We start from the raw sequence: 17,496 nt of genomic DNA on the forward strand, positions 1-17,496 counted from the left end.
GTCTTCAAGCCTGAGAGAAACAGAGATCACTTCAAAATTGGTTGTGTTTTAGTAGCGAGTATTGTGAGATGCCAACAGAAGTGGAGAGCATATGGAACATAGCAATGCCACAACTCCAAGACGACGACGTGGACAATGACAGTATTGCATCACACACCTGCCTGACTGAAGATCCTGAGTTTTCTCTGCAGCGTTTTGCACGTTGTGTTTAGTTTGCCACATATAAACTGGAGGCGACGTCCAATGCCAGAGGGACCCAATGGCATGCTGTCAATAAAGTGAGTAATGTGTTGTATTTTTATTATAATTGCAACAATTATAGGGTGCATTATAAACTAATTAATTAATTACAATTACTGCATTATATTTCAGACAGTGCAGATTGGCGGTGTATCGTGTGGTAAACAGTAAACAATGAGTGACGTACACGCGCGAGAGATCACATCCGGTGCTTTCCGCGCTTGCGCAGACTATGCCAGAACGCGCGCACACGTCACACACCAGGAAGCACACGCGCCCTCAGATCAGTTGGACGTGGTTGTGTACAAGAGGTAAAAACAATATAAACGATTGTTTTTTTACACAAACTGCTCGTTTCGTGTCTTAGGTCATCAATGTGAACTTACGATGGGGAATAGTTTAATTTGGACTTCTCTGTGCATGCTCTTTGAGGTGGTGACCATAGACCTGCATTATATGAGTCACAGACAAGAACGTTTTGACCTAAAAATATCAAAATGGAAACTACTGCGGAAACAAAGACACCTACATCTTGGATGCCCTTGAGGTAATAAAACATATCAAATTTATTTTGGAAAGTGAACTATCCCTTTAACTGCGTTAAATTACTTTTTTCCACATCAATCTACACTCCATACACCATAATGACAAAGCAAAAACAGAATTGTTACAGCTTTGTAAATGTGTTAAAAATAAAAAATCTGAAATAAGTACATTGCATTTAGCTGTAGGCTACTTAGCTGTCTTTTTGTCTTTTTGAGTATGGTGTGAAAAGCTTTGCACATCATCATTTGGCAATTATCTGCTATTCTTCTCCTCATCTCTTCACTTCTCAAGCTCTGTCAGGTTAGATGAGGGGAGATGCACATCTTCAGGTTTCTCCAGAAATATTTGATTGGGTTCAAGCTCAGGTTGTGTCTGGGCCACACAAGGACATCCACAGAGTTGTCTATAAGCTACTCTTGCTGTGTTTAGGGTCATTGTCCTGTTGGAAGGTGAGCCTTCTATCCAGTCTGAGGTTCTGAATGCTCTGGACTTGGTTTTCATTAAGGCAATCTTAATATTTTAGAGCTTTTCTTCTACTCTGATGAGTTCCTCAGTCCCTGCCGCTGCAAAACAGCCCCACAGCACGAGGCTCCAGCACACTTTACTTTTGGATGCTACTATGCAGGTGATGAGCAAATTTTAATAAATTTACAAAGATGTTAAAAACCTGTTTTCTGCCATTATGTTGAATGCAGTGTAGAATGATGTGGGGAAAAAGTAATTTAAAGCAGTTGAATGTATACTGTAGCAGCAACATAACAAAAAGTGAAACAAATGAAGAGGTATGAATACTTTTCGTAATGAAATATAATCAGATTAGTTACTTTTTAATGGATTACATATTTTTCACCCAGTGGCAGTAAATCATTCATAATTTACTGATTCTCCTTATTTTTTTATTTTTCTCTTTAAAATTTTCCTCTTTAAAAACCCTGTTGTGTTTCATACCATTTAGCTTTGGTTATATTAATTATATTGAATGGAGATATAAATGTAGAATTTGTAGAATTTTTGGGGAAAATCACTTCTCATGCAGTTAGACCATTATTGAAACAAATAATTATGCAAATTTCCAACTATAGCTGTGAAAAACTATGTCTTCATCATATGCAGTGATTTTCAGAAACTGTTGATTCTGGAGATCTTTACAAAAATATTTCAAACCTGGAAGACTTTGGGCATCATGCTGTTTTCATATTTATTAATGTTTATTCATATAATGCAGGGTTTCGAAACTTTTATGTCAGCCAAACCTCTTTGACATGAAATATTTACTTAAAACGTATCCAAAGGAAGTTTATATTGTAAAAATTTAACACATTTTCATGTTTTCAATTTAATGCCATTTAATGGTCACACTGACATGGAGGTAAACAAATTAAATATTTATATTTTTAGTGTTAAAATAATTTATTTTACATTTTTATGATTTTATTAATTATTAGTTTTTAAAGCTTTTAAAGCTTTTATAAACTCACAAACCTGCTACAGTTCTTACATTATGCCCCGTTTGGGAAACCCTGCTGTAATGTAATGTTTAATGCATTTGATGATGTTGAGATCAAAAAGTGGAATATATTTTCTTCCTCTTTGTTTTTTATATACATTTCACAAGCTAGGACCATGCCATAAACAAGCTAAGAAACTGGGGAAGAGTAGAAAGAGGATGAAGAGGTCGAGGAAAAGGGATGATGGTCAGGTTGAACAGGGCATCTTGAATTGATGGCTCAGAGAGACTCAGCATGGGGGTAACGTCTCTAGCATATATTTAGGCCAGACAATGAGGACCCCCCGATACAACCTGATAGAAATATAATGTGGGAGAAGGTTGGCTGAATGGATGAGAAAGACTTCAACTTCTGCTGCTTGAGGCTGTTCAGAATCAACCCAGCAGCCACCATATTAACTGCTGAAGTCTATTTAAGGTCTTGCATCACTGTACAGTTGGATGCAGCCGGGATGAGAGTGTAATGATCTGGAACAAAGAAAACGAGAGATCCAAAAGCAGTGTAAGTTTTATTGGGTAATCCAAAATCAAAATCCAAAAACAGGCAAAAGGTCATAACCAGAAACATCCGTCCAAAAACAAAACAAACAGGAAACAGGAACTAGAAAATACAAGGAACGCGAGGAAACCAGGTGACGGAAAATAAGGAACAGACCGGTATAAATAGGCAGGATAAGGGGCGATTCCAGGGTCAGAGCTTTAGGGGTGCTGAGCACCCCTATTTTGTATCAACAGTCATCAGATTGGTTACATTAGATTCAACTTTATTGTCATTGATCAAAGTAACAGGTACTTGGACAACAAAATGTAATTCATCTTCTGTAAATTATTTACAAATGGCCATCTCTAACATATCTGGATGCATGCCTTTCTGAACTTTCATAAACCAATATGTCATCAATAAATAATAATAAAACAATCTTCATATCAAGAGCAAAAAAAAAAAAAAAGAAGGTAAAAGTCCAAAATATCCAGATTATATACAAAGGTCTTGAAAATACTTAGAAAGTAAAGATATAAAAAAGAGAGGGAAATCTTTGAAGTACTTCCCCTGAACCCCCATTTGGCTCTACTTTGGGAGAGTTAATCTATGTCGCCGCACTTTGAGGGTGTCAAACATGTCAATGACCCTTTGGTGTTCAATTTTTTCAAGCAACTCCTCAATAGACATCACAGCTAGGTGCTGGAGTCTGCTTTGGCATGTACAGCTGCTAACTGGTATTGTCAAGGCAACCTGCATAACAGCTTTCAGTGAAGGGAACATTTCCGAATCTAAGAGTTTGTACCCTGCTAGCATGTCCTGAACTGTACCAGCCTCACTCTTGCGCTTCAGAAAGTTTTTTGCAACTACCACTACCTCTTGACTTAAGTTCAATATGGTAATGCAGAGCCAGTGCTGTCAGATGAGGCTCAGACAAGAAATGGTCTGAGGTTGGACTGCATGCCTGAATTCCATTGAGCACATCCTCATTCACACCAGAAAAACGCCTCTCAAGTTCACAGATCATTCGGTCCAGACAAGGAAACAAAAGTTTCCTCTTGAGATCTTCAGACTCTGAAGAGCCACAGGTTTCACTGCCTGCCCCACAAGCTGACTCAACAACATATTCATCCATTCTCTTTGTCTTACGCCTCTGTCCTAAGGATGAGTCTACTGCTATCTGGTTTGCCTCACACAAAGCTATTGTTCTGGAGTACAGATCTGCAGCAGTGGTATCACTGCGTTTCTTCTTCATGGTGTCAGTCACTGCATTTTTGTATGTCACTGCTTGGGCAATGTCAATGGTCTCCTTCTGCAGGTATATGTGTACACCTGCTGTTACAGACAGGAGAGTGTGGAAAACCATCAGCAAATACACTGAGGAGAATTTACTGAGTTTTTCCCTCAATCCAACTGCTGTCTTGATTGTGGAGAGGCACTCAATGATATTAGTGAAATTATCAATCACTGCAGTCACTGAATGAAGCTGGTATGCCCAGCGTGTAGTTGACAACTGCACAAGTTCTCTTGGCTGCAACCCTAACTTCTTTTGAGTGTCCACAAACTTATGGTGGTTTACAAGGGAGACACTAAAGAAAGAATGGAGACTTTCCAGCATGTTGAAAAACTCTTTGGCTTCAGAGACAGATTTGCATGTGTGACATAAAACAAGATTTAACTCATGTGCATAGCAATGCACATAAATTGCCTCAGGGTGCTTTTTTTTAAAAGATGCGCAAGTTCCATTATGGATTGCTATTATTATGGCGTATTTACCAGACGCACGCCAGGAGCAGTTCACAGCCGAGGAGACTGATGTTCTTGTAAGAGCAGTGAAAGAGAGAGAAGTTGTGTTGTATGGGAATGGGAGAATAATTAGCCTGAATAATTTGTAAGCTAGATTTATGCCTATTTTTTTTCACATCTTCGTGGCACACCACAATGATTTCCGTCATCTCATGTGTTAATATTTTTTTAGTGTAACAATTTATGATTTGCAAAAATAACTGTTGCATCTGTGTAGATTACATGAGCAAAGTGTATGCGCGTTGTGCACGCTATACATTATGGTCAAGCATGCGCCCTTAAAATAGCATAATGAACAACGCGCAACTGACTTTAGACTAGGTTTTTTCTGGTCAGTGGCGCAATTGTTTAATGGAACAGCAAAATAGCACCAGGGATTGTTTGCGCCAGAACACGCCTCCTTTTTTGTGCTGAACCGCCCAGGGAGCGCAAGTTCATTCACTAGTTTAGCAACGTGCTTCTGTGGAGGGAAAAGCGCGCTTTGCGCGGGTGCAAAATAGGAATGACACATGCGTCGGTGTACAAAGTAAATTGCACTGGGTGCAAGATAGGGCCCTGATTTTCAATTGCAGCTGTTATCGAAGTAGCATAAAACTGTGACACCTCTGTAAGGGCTAGGAACCTTTCTTTGACGGCATCCTCAACAGACACGTATCTAACACAGAGTGCCAACTGTTCTCTCTTTCCATCCCTGGCCTCATCAGCCATAATGGCATACATATTCGCTCCCTTTATCTCACTGATGATATTTTCTGTTATTTCTTGTGAACAGCACTCTATCATCTCATTTTGGCCATCAGATGAGAGGTACGTGGTGTTTGAAGGGGCTGTGTATCTCTGCAAGAAGGGATCAAATTTGGTCAAAAGTGACATGCACTCTAGGAAATTGCCTTTGTTGTGACTCTCATCCATTTCATCATGACCTCTGAATGCTATGCCTTGCTTCCCCAAAAAGCAGGTTATTGCCATAATATCTATCTCTATCTGCTTTACAATATTCCCTTTTGACAGCCTTGCTTTGTAGCTGTTCCAACAAACCACACTGTCCTCATGTGACTGTGTTGTTTCATGTTTTTGAAACTTGCTTAGTGCGTTTTGCCAGTTATTAACTCCATCATTAACAAGTGCATCATTTCTGACGTTTTTGACAAATACCCTACAAGGAAAGCAGAAAGCAGCATTTTGTCTAGCTGAGTATCCCAGCCATCTGAAACTTTTGAACCACTGTTCTTGAAAGGCTCTTTTTTGTGTGCCAAACTGAGTATGAGGGTATTGAGACAGCTTTAACTGTTTAGGACCAGTGTCCTTATCCCCTAAGTCTGAACAGCTCTCTTCTGTCTCTGCTGCTTTGGCTTGGTGGTCTCTATGTTTCACTCCCTCTGTCTCTTCATTTCTTTCACTAGTCAATTCCCTCTCATCCCTTATGGACTCTCCCTGTTGTTTTCCTCCTCCTTTATTATTAAAAAATGTGGTGTAAAATAATGTTACAAAAAAAAAGTAATATAGGCTACTTAATGCCAATACGTTTGAATAGGAGTATGAGTAGTTACTGTTTTGCTTGCCACTATTCACTATATGTCAATTTATTGTTGTTGTTTCTTCACCTAGTTCTTCCTGCATGCTCTCCCTTTCCCTTTCTCCATGTGGATATCCTCATTATGGAGATGCAGATGAAGATGCAACTATCTGAAGTCTTCAGGGAGGTGAAGAACATAAGGAGACTGTGGTTGTTAGTAAGAATCCTTTGTAGCTTCGGAAAGAGAGACCAACATCCTAGGGCTGCTTTTGCAAATGAAAGAGGCTCATGATGAATTAATGGCACCATCCTAGAAGCATCAGCGGATTCTTGATGGATAGGCAAGACTTGGCATTTAGTGGTATCTGCTTTGGCCAGCCAAGCTCTGTGGCTTGCTAAGTGAATGAGTATTCTGTGGGTGTGATGATATTGTTAATGGTTGGAATGAGAGTGTCATGGAGAGAGGATGAGTTGATTTAATTCAGCCTCTTCTGCTAGTGGCCTGTTGACTATGTCAGGTTCTTGATAGGAGTGCAGAGGTGCTTTGCAAGTCAGTCTGCTGGTGACGTAGGGTTATGAGAGCAGGAGTTTCTCGCATGGCTCCGTCACAGAATGCGCAGGTGTGAAGGTGCCTGCAGTTAGACGAGAGACAGCCCTGACAATGGATGAAGAAGGGTGGAAGAAAGGATGTTGGGATGAAAGGATGTCTTTGAGCGGGGAGGGGGGGGGGGTAGAGGATATAGGAGGGGGAAGGAGGTAGGGGAAGGTAGGGAGAGAGTGCAATTGAGAGGTAAAGAGAGGGTAGAATAGGCTGAAGGAAGGGTGGAAGAAGGGATGTTGGGATGAAAGGATGTTTGTGAGTGGGGTGTTGCAAGATGCAGGAAAGGAGGGAGCTGTATGATCATCCACCTGAGGCACTGCTGTGGTGGTGGTGCTGTTGTAGCTGTATGATCGTCCACTTCAGGCGCTGCTGAGGGGGAACAATTTAGAATATTCAATTTAACCACCCTGCATGTCTTTGGGCTGTGAACCGTATTTGATGTAATCAGCTGAAAGGAAGGGTATAGGAACTTATGTTGGGATGAAAGGATGTTTGTGATTGGAGTTTTATAAGCAAACTGTGAGCATAGAGAAGAGAGATCAAGTTGAGCCAATGCAGGTGGAATTACGTCTTGCCTGCCGCTAAGGAGTGCTGCGGTTTGATGCTGTGGAGGAGAATTCTTGTGATGTCACGTGTGACAGAGAGTGACTCCCTAGGATTTGCCAGAAGTGCTGAGGGCTCAAAGTTTGTCATAACAGAAGTTTTATTGATCCTGAATATAGTTGAAATAACTGTTTGTTATCTGCACGATTGAATTGGATACCTTGGATTTAAGTGCATGTTGAAGGTGACCCATGGTTCAGTTGTCCTCGGCTCTGGATTCGAAAAGATGTGCAATGAGAGCGCTGAGGAAGCGTGAGAGAAGAGGGGAGCAAGGGGAGCGAGAATTATATGTTGCCCGGTATATATGGAGGTTGTTAGTCGTTAAGTCAGGTGATTGTTTGGGGCGTGCCCCTGCTCCAAACTTTTGTTAATACCAATTAACTCCATATAAATATTGTATGTTTAATGGTAAGTTTAAAACTAACCCTAATCTGAAAAGTATACATTACCTAAAATGAGTAACCATTACATTATTGAATTACTAATCACGGTTGTCATAAAGTAATCTGTAATCAGTAACTGTCTAGTTTGTAAAGCCGCGTTTCCAGCGCAGGAACTTTACCCAGGAACTAGGGACTTTGGGCTGGTATTCGGTGTGTTTCCACCGCAGGAACCAGGGACTAAATAAAGTTCTGGGGAAAAAAATGCCCCTCAGAAAGTCCCTGCTGGCGAGGTAGTACTTTTTCAAAGTTCCAGAACTTTGTCCAGAAATCCAGAATCCAAAGTTCCAGAAATTTATCTATATCTATATCTATATGAAAATAAAAAAGGCAAATATAATATTTAGTTTCATTGTAATGGCTGTATATACACACATTTCCCTGAACTAAGTACATTTCTGCAGCTATTATTATGTTCAATTGAAAGGAGGCAGTGGTATTTGATAACCTATTTAATTTATAGTAAATGTACAGTGAGGAAGATTGCAGTAGCCAAGGCGAGCTGACTGATGTTATCAAGTATGCTGCTGTTTGCAGAATTACCGGATTTGTGGTGTCGCATACATCACACTCCTGAGTCGAATGCACAGTCTGAACTACCGAGGATGCACGTCCAAAATCAGTATACTTTGTATTGAGAAACGCGCACAGACCTACGTCACCAGTCTATTTGCCTAATCTTCCTGGTACTTTAGACCACGGTGGAAACGCAGAAAGCAACAGGTCTGGGGGGTGGGGATGTGAGGGAGTCCCTTGGAAAAAAAGTTCCTGCTACAAATGTTCCGGGTAATTTCGGTGGAAACGCGGCATAAGTTATCCTTCCAGCACATAACAAATAATTAATACAAATTCTAAAACTTACAATCTACTCAACTTTCCTGCAGAACTGCAGTTTTAAACAGATATTCTTTTACTTGATCTACGAGGTCTTCCGTTGACATATCGAGAGATTCTGTTGGTCACACAGTTTCACGTGATACTAATTCAGAGGTCAGAGTTCACCAGACTTCAACTTTGGAACGCAGTGAAGTCCAAAACAACTTCACCAGAGCTTGTGTTTCTGCTTTATCACTCTACCAATAAAACGAAAAGTGTAGACTGACCCTTAACCTAATAAAAGATGATTTCTTCAACATATGCTGTTTTATAACAAAGTTCGGGAGGAACAGTCGCAGTTCATTAACCTGATTAACACAAGTGGAGCCCAATCAGTAATCAACTCATGACAAGGTATAAATAACAGCAGAACCTATCTCTGTTCATTGACGGTTTTCAGCATCCCTCCTCCACCCCATTTCTCCTCACTTATAGATCCATCTACTCTTACCACAACTGGGGGGAGTACTCTGGGTTCGGGCCACATCCCGAGCTCGGAGCCCTCCACCCGGACAGCACGCCAAATACGCATAAACTTACGGTATTAATAAACGTAGATGTGAACTCGTGAAGTCAACACAGAGAACAGCAAACTGCATTTAATGGGTGTTTAAAGTGTTTTGTTTGTATATCTTGCCTTCTTCTGCTGACTCTCCTCCTCTATAGGAACAATGTTGTGAGTCCTGTGGTCTCCTTCAGTGCAGGACAGACACACACTCGTCTGATCATCTCTGCAGAACAGATCCAGAGGTCTCTCATGTTTCTGGCAAATATAATCCTCCAGATTTTCCACAGCGTTGATCAGTTTGTGTTTCTTTAGACGTGGGACTCTGTGATGAGGCTCCAGATGAGTCTCACAGTAAGAGCTTTGACACATCAGACAGGACTTCATGGCTTTCTGCTTTCTTTCAACACAGATGTCACAAAACACTTTAGATCCTAGATTGAGCTTCTCCTGAAAGTGTTGCACAACCTCTCTGAGTGTTGTATTAATCTTGAGATCAGGTCTTCTGCTGAATGATTCTTTACAGAGTGGACAGAAGCAGGTCTGTGTGTTTGTCCAGTGCTTGGTCAGGCAGGTTCTGCAGAAGTTGTGTCCACATGGAGTGGTGACTGGATCAGTGAACACATCCAGACAGACGGAGCACTGGAGCTCCTCATTTAGTGGACCACTGGAGGATGCCATGCTGAAAAGATATGTAATGACAACATATCATCTACATTGCTGAATAGAGCAGTTTTGATAATGTTAGTTTGTGTACGGATGTTGCATTTTAAAAACAAATCCAACTAAAAATTAAAAAAAAAAACTAAACTACAGACCACTGTTTATATCAAAGTCAAAGCAGCCATTGAGCAATTTGTGACAGAAGTTTCTGACTGGAATTTAGGACAGAGCTGAGGAATGTCAATCACACAAAGCCTAAGTTTCCTGTCTGACAAAATATTTAAATGGAAACAGAGGTGCGGAGAGTTACAAGAGTTGCATCTATGGCAGCTGAGAAGGCCATTCTCTGTGTTTTTTTTTTTTTTGAAGAGTTTTCAGAGCCTGATATCTTCAGTATAAATACAGTACGTGCTTAATGCTGAAAAATACACTCGATGTTGATTGTGTCCAGAATAAAAGAGAACATCTCAATCAAGTGAAGAGATTTGAGGAAACTGTGGTTCCTAATTATTTTGATCAAACATTTGCCTCGCAAAAATTTCAGGTGAAGAATAATCCACTTCTTACCTCAGAGACTGCGTTATGATCTATTTGACCTTATTATTAAGTTGGCTTGAGAAAGCCAACTTACTGAAATCCTATTTAAACTTATTATTATTAATTTGGCTTGAGAAAGCAAACTTACTGATATTCTATTTAAACTTTTTATTATTATTCTTCGGAGACTAAATGATCAACTCTAACTCCTCCTAGAGCTTTAACTCTACAGACTCCAAACTCGGCCCAGCTCTTCAGCCGAGCACCGGATACCGATTCCCCCTTGCACTCAGCCGGCCGGCGAACAGGATCACACAGCACCGAGGACGAGCACCAGACACTTCTGGCACCTTCATGAACACATCCACAAATACATACACCTTCCGGGGCTTCAAACTTTCATTTCAGCCTGCCGTGTGATTATTCAGCCCGCGACACCCGTAGACTTTCATTGACAGGATGTTCAGATCTATCCTAACAACATGCTAATCATGCTAAAATCATTTTAGTCATGCTAGAAACATCCTAGCAACATGCTAGTTGCATGCAAATCATGCTAGAAACATGCTACCAACATGGTAATCATACTAAAATCATGCTAGTCGCATGCTAGTCATATGCTAGTAATGCTAGAAACATGCTAGCAACATGCGAATCATGCTAGAAACATGCTAGCGACATGCTAGCAATATACTAATCATGCTAGAAACATGCTAGCAAACATGCTAATCATGGTAAAATCATGCTAACAACATGCTAGTCGCATGCTAATCATGCTAGAAACATGCTAACAACATGCAAATCATGCTTAAATCATGCTAGCAACATGCTAATCATGCAAACAACATGCTAGTCGCATGCTAGTCATGCTACAAACATGCTAGCGACATGCTAGCAACATGCTAATCATGCTAGAAACATGCTAGCAACATGCTAATCAGGCTAGAAACATGTTAGCAACATGTAAGTCGCATGCTTATCATGCTAGAAACATGTTAACAACATGCTAGCAACATGCTAATCATGCTAGAAACATGTTAGCGACATGCTAGAAACATGCTAGCAACATGCTAATCATGCTAGAAACAAGCTAGCAACATGCTAGTCACATTTTAATAATGTTAGAAACATGCTAGCAACATGCTAATCATGCTAAAATCATGCTAGCAAAATGCTAGTTGCGTGCTAGTAATGCTAGAAACATGCTAGCAACATGCTAATCTTGCTAAAATCATGCTAGCAACATGCTAGACGGATGCTAGTCATGCTAGAAACATGCTAGCAACATGTTAATCATGCTAGAAACATGGTAGCGACATGCTAGCAAACATGCTAATCATGCTAGAAAAATGCTAGCAACATGCTAATCATGGTAAAATCATGCTAGCAAACATGCTAGTCGCATGCTAGTCATGCTAGAAAAATTCTAGCAACATACTAATCATGCTAGAAACATGCTAGTCGCATGCTAGTCATGCTGTTATTCATGTTAATCATGCTAGCGACATGTTAGCTACATGTTAGCAAACATGCTAACAAACATGCTTATCATGCTAGAAATATGCTAGTAACATGCTAATCGTGCTAAAATCATGCTAGCAACATGCTAGGCGCATACTTGTCATGCTAGAAACATGCTAATCATGCTAACAACATGTTAACGACATGCTAGTAACTTGCTAATCATGCTAGCGACATGGCTAGTCACTTGCTAATTATGCTAACGACATGCTAGCAAAACATGCTTATCATGCTAGAAACATGCTAGACACATGCTAATAATGCTAGCAACATGTTAGTCGCATGCTAATCATGCTAGAGACATGCTAGTAACTTGCTAATCATGCTAGCGACATGGCTAGTCACTTGCTAATTATGCTAGCGACATGCTAGATACCTTGCTAATCATGCTAAGTACATGCTAGTCACTTGCTAATCATGCTAGCAACATGCTAGCAACTTTGCTAATCATGCTAATGACATGGTAGTCACTTGCTTGTAATGCTAGCAATATGTTAATAACTGTCTTTTTTAAACTTCTTAAACTTAAATCTTTTTAAACTTTTCAAACTTTCTGGTCAGGCTTTCTCAAGCCAACTTAAAGTTTGTCTTTACAAACTTTTTTATCTAGTTCTTCTTCTTCTTATTCTTCTGACCCAAAATTTTGCAACTGCTACTCCTCCTAGAGCTTTAACTCTACAGACTCCGAACTCAGCCCAGCTCTTCAGCCTATACCTGCCGGGTGTGCTATAACTTTTCTAACTGATTGGACATATGATTTTCATAAAAATGAAGATTAAAAATCATAAAAATCCCATAGACTTTCATTGACAGGATGTTCAGATGACCCAAGCTCCAAATCCCATTAGACTCAATCAAGCTTCGATGCTAATAAATTTAAACTCATTCAAACTCATCTAATCTATCTATCTATCTATCTATCTATCTATCTATCTATCTATCTATCTATCTATCTATCTATCTATCTATCTATCTATCTATCTGGCTGTTTCTATCTAACTATCTATCTGTCTGTCTATCTATCTAATATTTCTTATCTATCTATCTATCTATCTATCTATCTATCTATCTATCTATCTATCTATCTATCTATCTATCTATCTATCTATCTGTCTGTCTGTATCTATCTATCTATCTGTCTATCTAATATTTCTTATCTATCTATCTATCTATCTATCTGACTGTTTCTTTTTTTATCTAGTTTTTATTGTATCAGGCTTTTCATTATTGCTGATCACTCTTGTTGTGCTATGTTGTTGTAATATTTACCATTATATAATCAAAGGAGTATAGAAAAGTTTATGAAAGTGTCACTCCACAAAACAATAGCAAAACATATAAATATGTATAGTATATTCCCAGCAAACATTCGGACGTCTTTTGACCGTTGAAAAGACGTCCATCCGAGACGTCCCGTCATGGTTGAAAAATAGTTCCAAAATGAATGTTGAACCGACGTCTTTGACGTCTTCTAGACGTGAACTGCACGTCTTTTCTGCACGTCCCTGGACGTCTAAATGTGTCGTCTTCTGGACGTCTAAATGCTTCGATTTCTGGACGTCGTCTTCTGGATTTTTAAATGCGTTGCTGCATAGTTTAAGTGTATGTATATATAAGCCTGCATATAAAATAATCACACACCCACTGTATAACATCGTGAAAGGCAATCAATTACGTCTTGAGGTTTAACACATCTTGACAAAAGTTCTAGATCGGTCCAGTCAGACATGAACGTCCATAAAACATCTTAATCAAGAGTACATCACAAACAATAACACATTATTTGTGGACATATGCAAAAAGAGAAGCATGTTCTGATTTAGCACATTTTATTGTTTATGAACAGTTTAGCATCTGTTAACCAAACTAAAATACTAATTACAAAATACTGAATTATTATATAAAGGGAAAATTATTTCATTTACTCACCCTCATGTTTCAAACCTATATACCTTTCTGTGTTCTGACCATATTGTTTTCATGTTTGCTTTACTGGGACAATGACAAATAATAATCTTCAAGATGATAATCTATTTAAAAATTTGTTTTTCAATGTTATCTTTGTATCCATTTTGGATTTCTGAAATAAATTTACAGGCCTACCATTTTTTTCATCTGAAATATGATTTAATGAGGGGCATCACTGAATAAAAAGTGCTGAAATACTCAATCTTAAAGTCCATTATTATTGTTAAAAATAATGTTTATTAATGTTTTTAATATATAAAAATATAAATCAATATTAATTGCATTTATTTTAAAATACTTGAATCATATAATATTAAGAATATTATTAATATTTGAACATGTGGCATAAACACCTTGCAGGAGCCATTGTTGTCATGTGACAAGAAAATCATAAAACATAAGACCCTCATCATAAAATATGTTTGAAATCATTGCTATTTATAAAATCAAAGTTGTGTAAATGATTTTAAACTGTATAGAACCAACATGAATTCAAATAATACATTGCTCAGAATGTTTTCTACTAGAACGTTAAAAGAGGGTTTCTTTTTATCAATTCTTTATTAATCTTGTCATTGACTTACACAGTTGTCTTATAAACACAAAGATATTTGGAAGAATGTTTGTAACCAAGCAGATCTCACAATCCATTAACTGCCACTGTAGGAAAAATTATTATGATCGTAACATGAGGGTGAGAAAATTATGACTATTTTCATTTTTGTTTGAACTATCCCTTAAACAAACTACAGAAGTTTGGCTCATTTCTTGTAACCTCGACCCCCATCTCTTCCCGGAGCAAGCTTCAGGTGTTCTGTCATTGCTGCATCCCATTCAGAGTCTCCACCTCTTCACAGCATCTGAGGGAAGAGAATACATGTATTTTTTAAATAAATAAAATAAAACATTTGAGATAAATGACATGCACTTATTTTCAAAATATCTTTATGGTCTACAGCTAAAAAAAAAACCCTTGGACCAAGATGAATGAATCATGAATGAAACATTAGTAAAAAGGTAATCAACAAGCATTTGATTTTATTTTTATTGTACAAAAGGTGTTATGCTTTAATGTGATGCCCTTGAGAAACACCCTTAACTAACGTTTAAAGTGAACAGGACATTTCTGATAAGACAGGAGGGCTGTGATGTCCCCTGAATAATTAAAGCGTACCAATAAAAATTACATCAATATAAGTAACTTTTAGCCTTCTAACGTTAGCTAATTTTAGCCATACTCAGTGAATTTCAGTTGACAATGTGGGCATCATTTCTCTCGGTTCCTTTATGTCAAACAAGTAAAACCCAAGCACGTTAATCAAATTATACAAAATGTACTTACACCAACAGTAGATTTTATGTAATTTATATCGATACATCTCCCTCCAAGAGTCCTCTTCGAGTCCTCTCCTCCTCGTGGTTGCCTGCTCAATATACTTCCGGAAGAAAGCGAGATCTAGCGAGATAATCTATCCTATCGCGGGATTTTGTAATATTACGAAATATATCAGTATGTTTTGTGTCTACATCTTAGCAGCACCGTTTTGGCAATTACATTCAACTCAGACCGAAATTGTGACCGGGTATATATCTGTTTTACATGTATATGCATAGATTCAATACAAATAATAACAACAAATACATAAAACAGGCTGAAATAATGACTAAATTGCAGCATTGCTTTGCAATCACTTTACCACACTGGGCTCTTTGTGATTATATATTTTTTAAACAAGATAAAGTGAATATATTTACTTTATATATTATTTTTTTTCCTGCTAGTCTTGCTTGGACATCTTTTCACAAACCATGACGAGACGTGTAAAAGACGTCAGTGGACGTCTAATCACAACCTCTTTAAAACGTCTTAAAAACTACTTGGTGCACTTTAATTAATTATTGCAGTATTAATCAAGGTGTAAGCACAGCTTTTGCATATTCCACAAGGATTTCACAGAGGGTCATGATGGACGTGTAACGCACGTGTAAATGACGTCACTAGGAGACTCCTCTCACAACCGATTCACAACGCGGGTAAATATTGAACTACACGTATCTAAAAGTTAAAGAAACAATTATACAAGATACCCCATAGAACTATAAACATGTACAAACATACAGTATTGTTCAAAATAATAGCAGTACAATGTGACTAACCAGAATAATCAGGGTTTTTAGTATATTTTTTATTGCTACGTGGCAAACAAGTTACCAGTAGGTTCAGTAGATTCTCAGAAAACAAACAAGACCCAGCATTCATGATATGCACGCTCTTAAGGCTGTGCAATTGGGCAATTAGTTGAAAGGGGTGTGGTCAAAAAAATAGCAGTGTCTACCTTTGACTGTACAAACTCAAAACTATTTTGTACAAACATTTTTTTTTTCTGGGATTTAGCAATCCTGTGAATCACTAAACTAATATTTAGTTGTATGACCACAGTTTTTTAAAACTGCTTGACATCTGTGTGGCATGGAGTCAACCAACTTGTGGCACCTCTCAGCTGTTATTCCACTCCATGATTCTTTAACAACATTCCACAATTCATTCACATTTCTTGGTTTTGCTTCAGAAACAGCATTTTTGATATCACCCCACAAGTTATCAATTGGATTAAGGTCTGGAGATTGGGCTGGCCACTCCATAACATTAATTTTGTTGGTTTGGAACCAAGACTTTGCCCGTTTACTAGTGTGTTTTGGGTCATTGTCTTGTTGAAACAACCATTTCAAGGGCATGTCCTCTTCAGCATAGGGCAACATGACCTCTTCAAGTATTTTAACATATGCAAACTGATCCATGATCCCTGGTATGCGATAAATAGGCCCAACACCATAGTAGGAGAAACATGCCCATATCCTGATGCTTGCACCTCCATGCTTCACTGTCTTCACTGTGTACTGTGGCTTGAATTCAGAGTTTGGGGGTCGTCTCACAAACTGCCTGTGGCCCTTGGACCCAAAAAGAACAATTTTACTCTCATCAGTCCACAAAATGTTCCTCCATTTCTCTTTAGGCCAGTTGATGTGTTCTTTGGCAAATTGTAACCTCTTCTGCACATGCCTTTTTTTTAACAGAGGGACTTTGCGGGGGATTCTTGAAAATAGATTAGCTTCACACAGACGTCTTCTAACTGTCACAGTACTTACAGGTAACTCCAGACTGTCTCTGATCATCCTGGAGGTGATCATTGGCTCAGCCTTTGCCATTCTGGTTATTCTTCTATCCATTTTGATGGTTGTCTTCCGTTTTCTTCCACGTCTCTCTGGTTTTGCTCTCCATTTTAAGGCATTGGAGATCATTTTAGCTGAACAGCCTATCATTTTTTGCACCTCTTTATAGGTTTTCCCCTCTCCAATCAACTTTTTAATCAAAGTACGCTGTTCTTCTGAACAATGTCTTGAACGACCCATTTTCCTCAGCTTTCAAATGCATGTTCAACAAGTGTTGGCTTCATCCTTAAATAGGGGCCACCTGATTCACACCTGTTTCTTCACAAAATTGATGACCTCAGTGATTGAATGCCACACTGCTATTTTTTTGAACACACCCCTTTCAACTAATTCAACTAATTGCCCAATTGCACAGCCTTAAGAGCGTGCATATCATGAATGCTGGGTCTCATTTGTTTTCTGAGAATCTACTGAACCTACTGGTAACTTGTTTGCCACGTAGCAATAAAAAAATA

General features: G+C 38.7%; 1 protein-coding gene, 1 long non-coding RNA gene and 1 pseudogene across 2 annotated transcripts in view; 1 reads left to right on the forward strand and 2 right to left on the reverse strand.

The window, feature by feature from the left end:
• LOC128011799 (E3 ubiquitin-protein ligase TRIM39-like) overlaps window positions 1-17,496 on the reverse strand; it is an 82,841-nt pseudogene that overhangs the window by 51,553 nt on the left and 13,792 nt on the right.
• The window catches only part of LOC128011798 (E3 ubiquitin-protein ligase TRIM39-like), a 53,864-nt gene that overhangs the window by 22,557 nt on the left and 13,811 nt on the right, over window positions 1-17,496 (reverse strand). The window contains exon 2 of the mRNA XM_052594520.1: window positions 9,254-9,803. Coding sequence (XP_052450480.1) covers window positions 9,254-9,802 — 549 coding nt within the window. The 5' untranslated portion in view covers window position 9,803. The remainder of the gene's footprint in view (window positions 1-9,253; window positions 9,804-17,496) is intronic.
• The window catches only part of LOC128011805 (uncharacterized), a 91,182-nt gene continuing 82,924 nt past the window's right edge, over window positions 9,239-17,496 (forward strand). Inside the window, exon 1 of the long non-coding RNA XR_008182658.1 lies at window positions 9,239-9,366. This is a non-coding gene — a long non-coding RNA (uncharacterized LOC128011805). The remainder of the gene's footprint in view (window positions 9,367-17,496) is intronic.

Source organism: Carassius gibelio, chromosome B23, assembly GCF_023724105.1.
Source record: "Carassius gibelio isolate Cgi1373 ecotype wild population from Czech Republic chromosome B23, carGib1.2-hapl.c, whole genome shotgun sequence".
Classification (NCBI taxonomy): Eukaryota; Metazoa; Chordata; class Actinopteri; order Cypriniformes; family Cyprinidae; genus Carassius; species Carassius gibelio.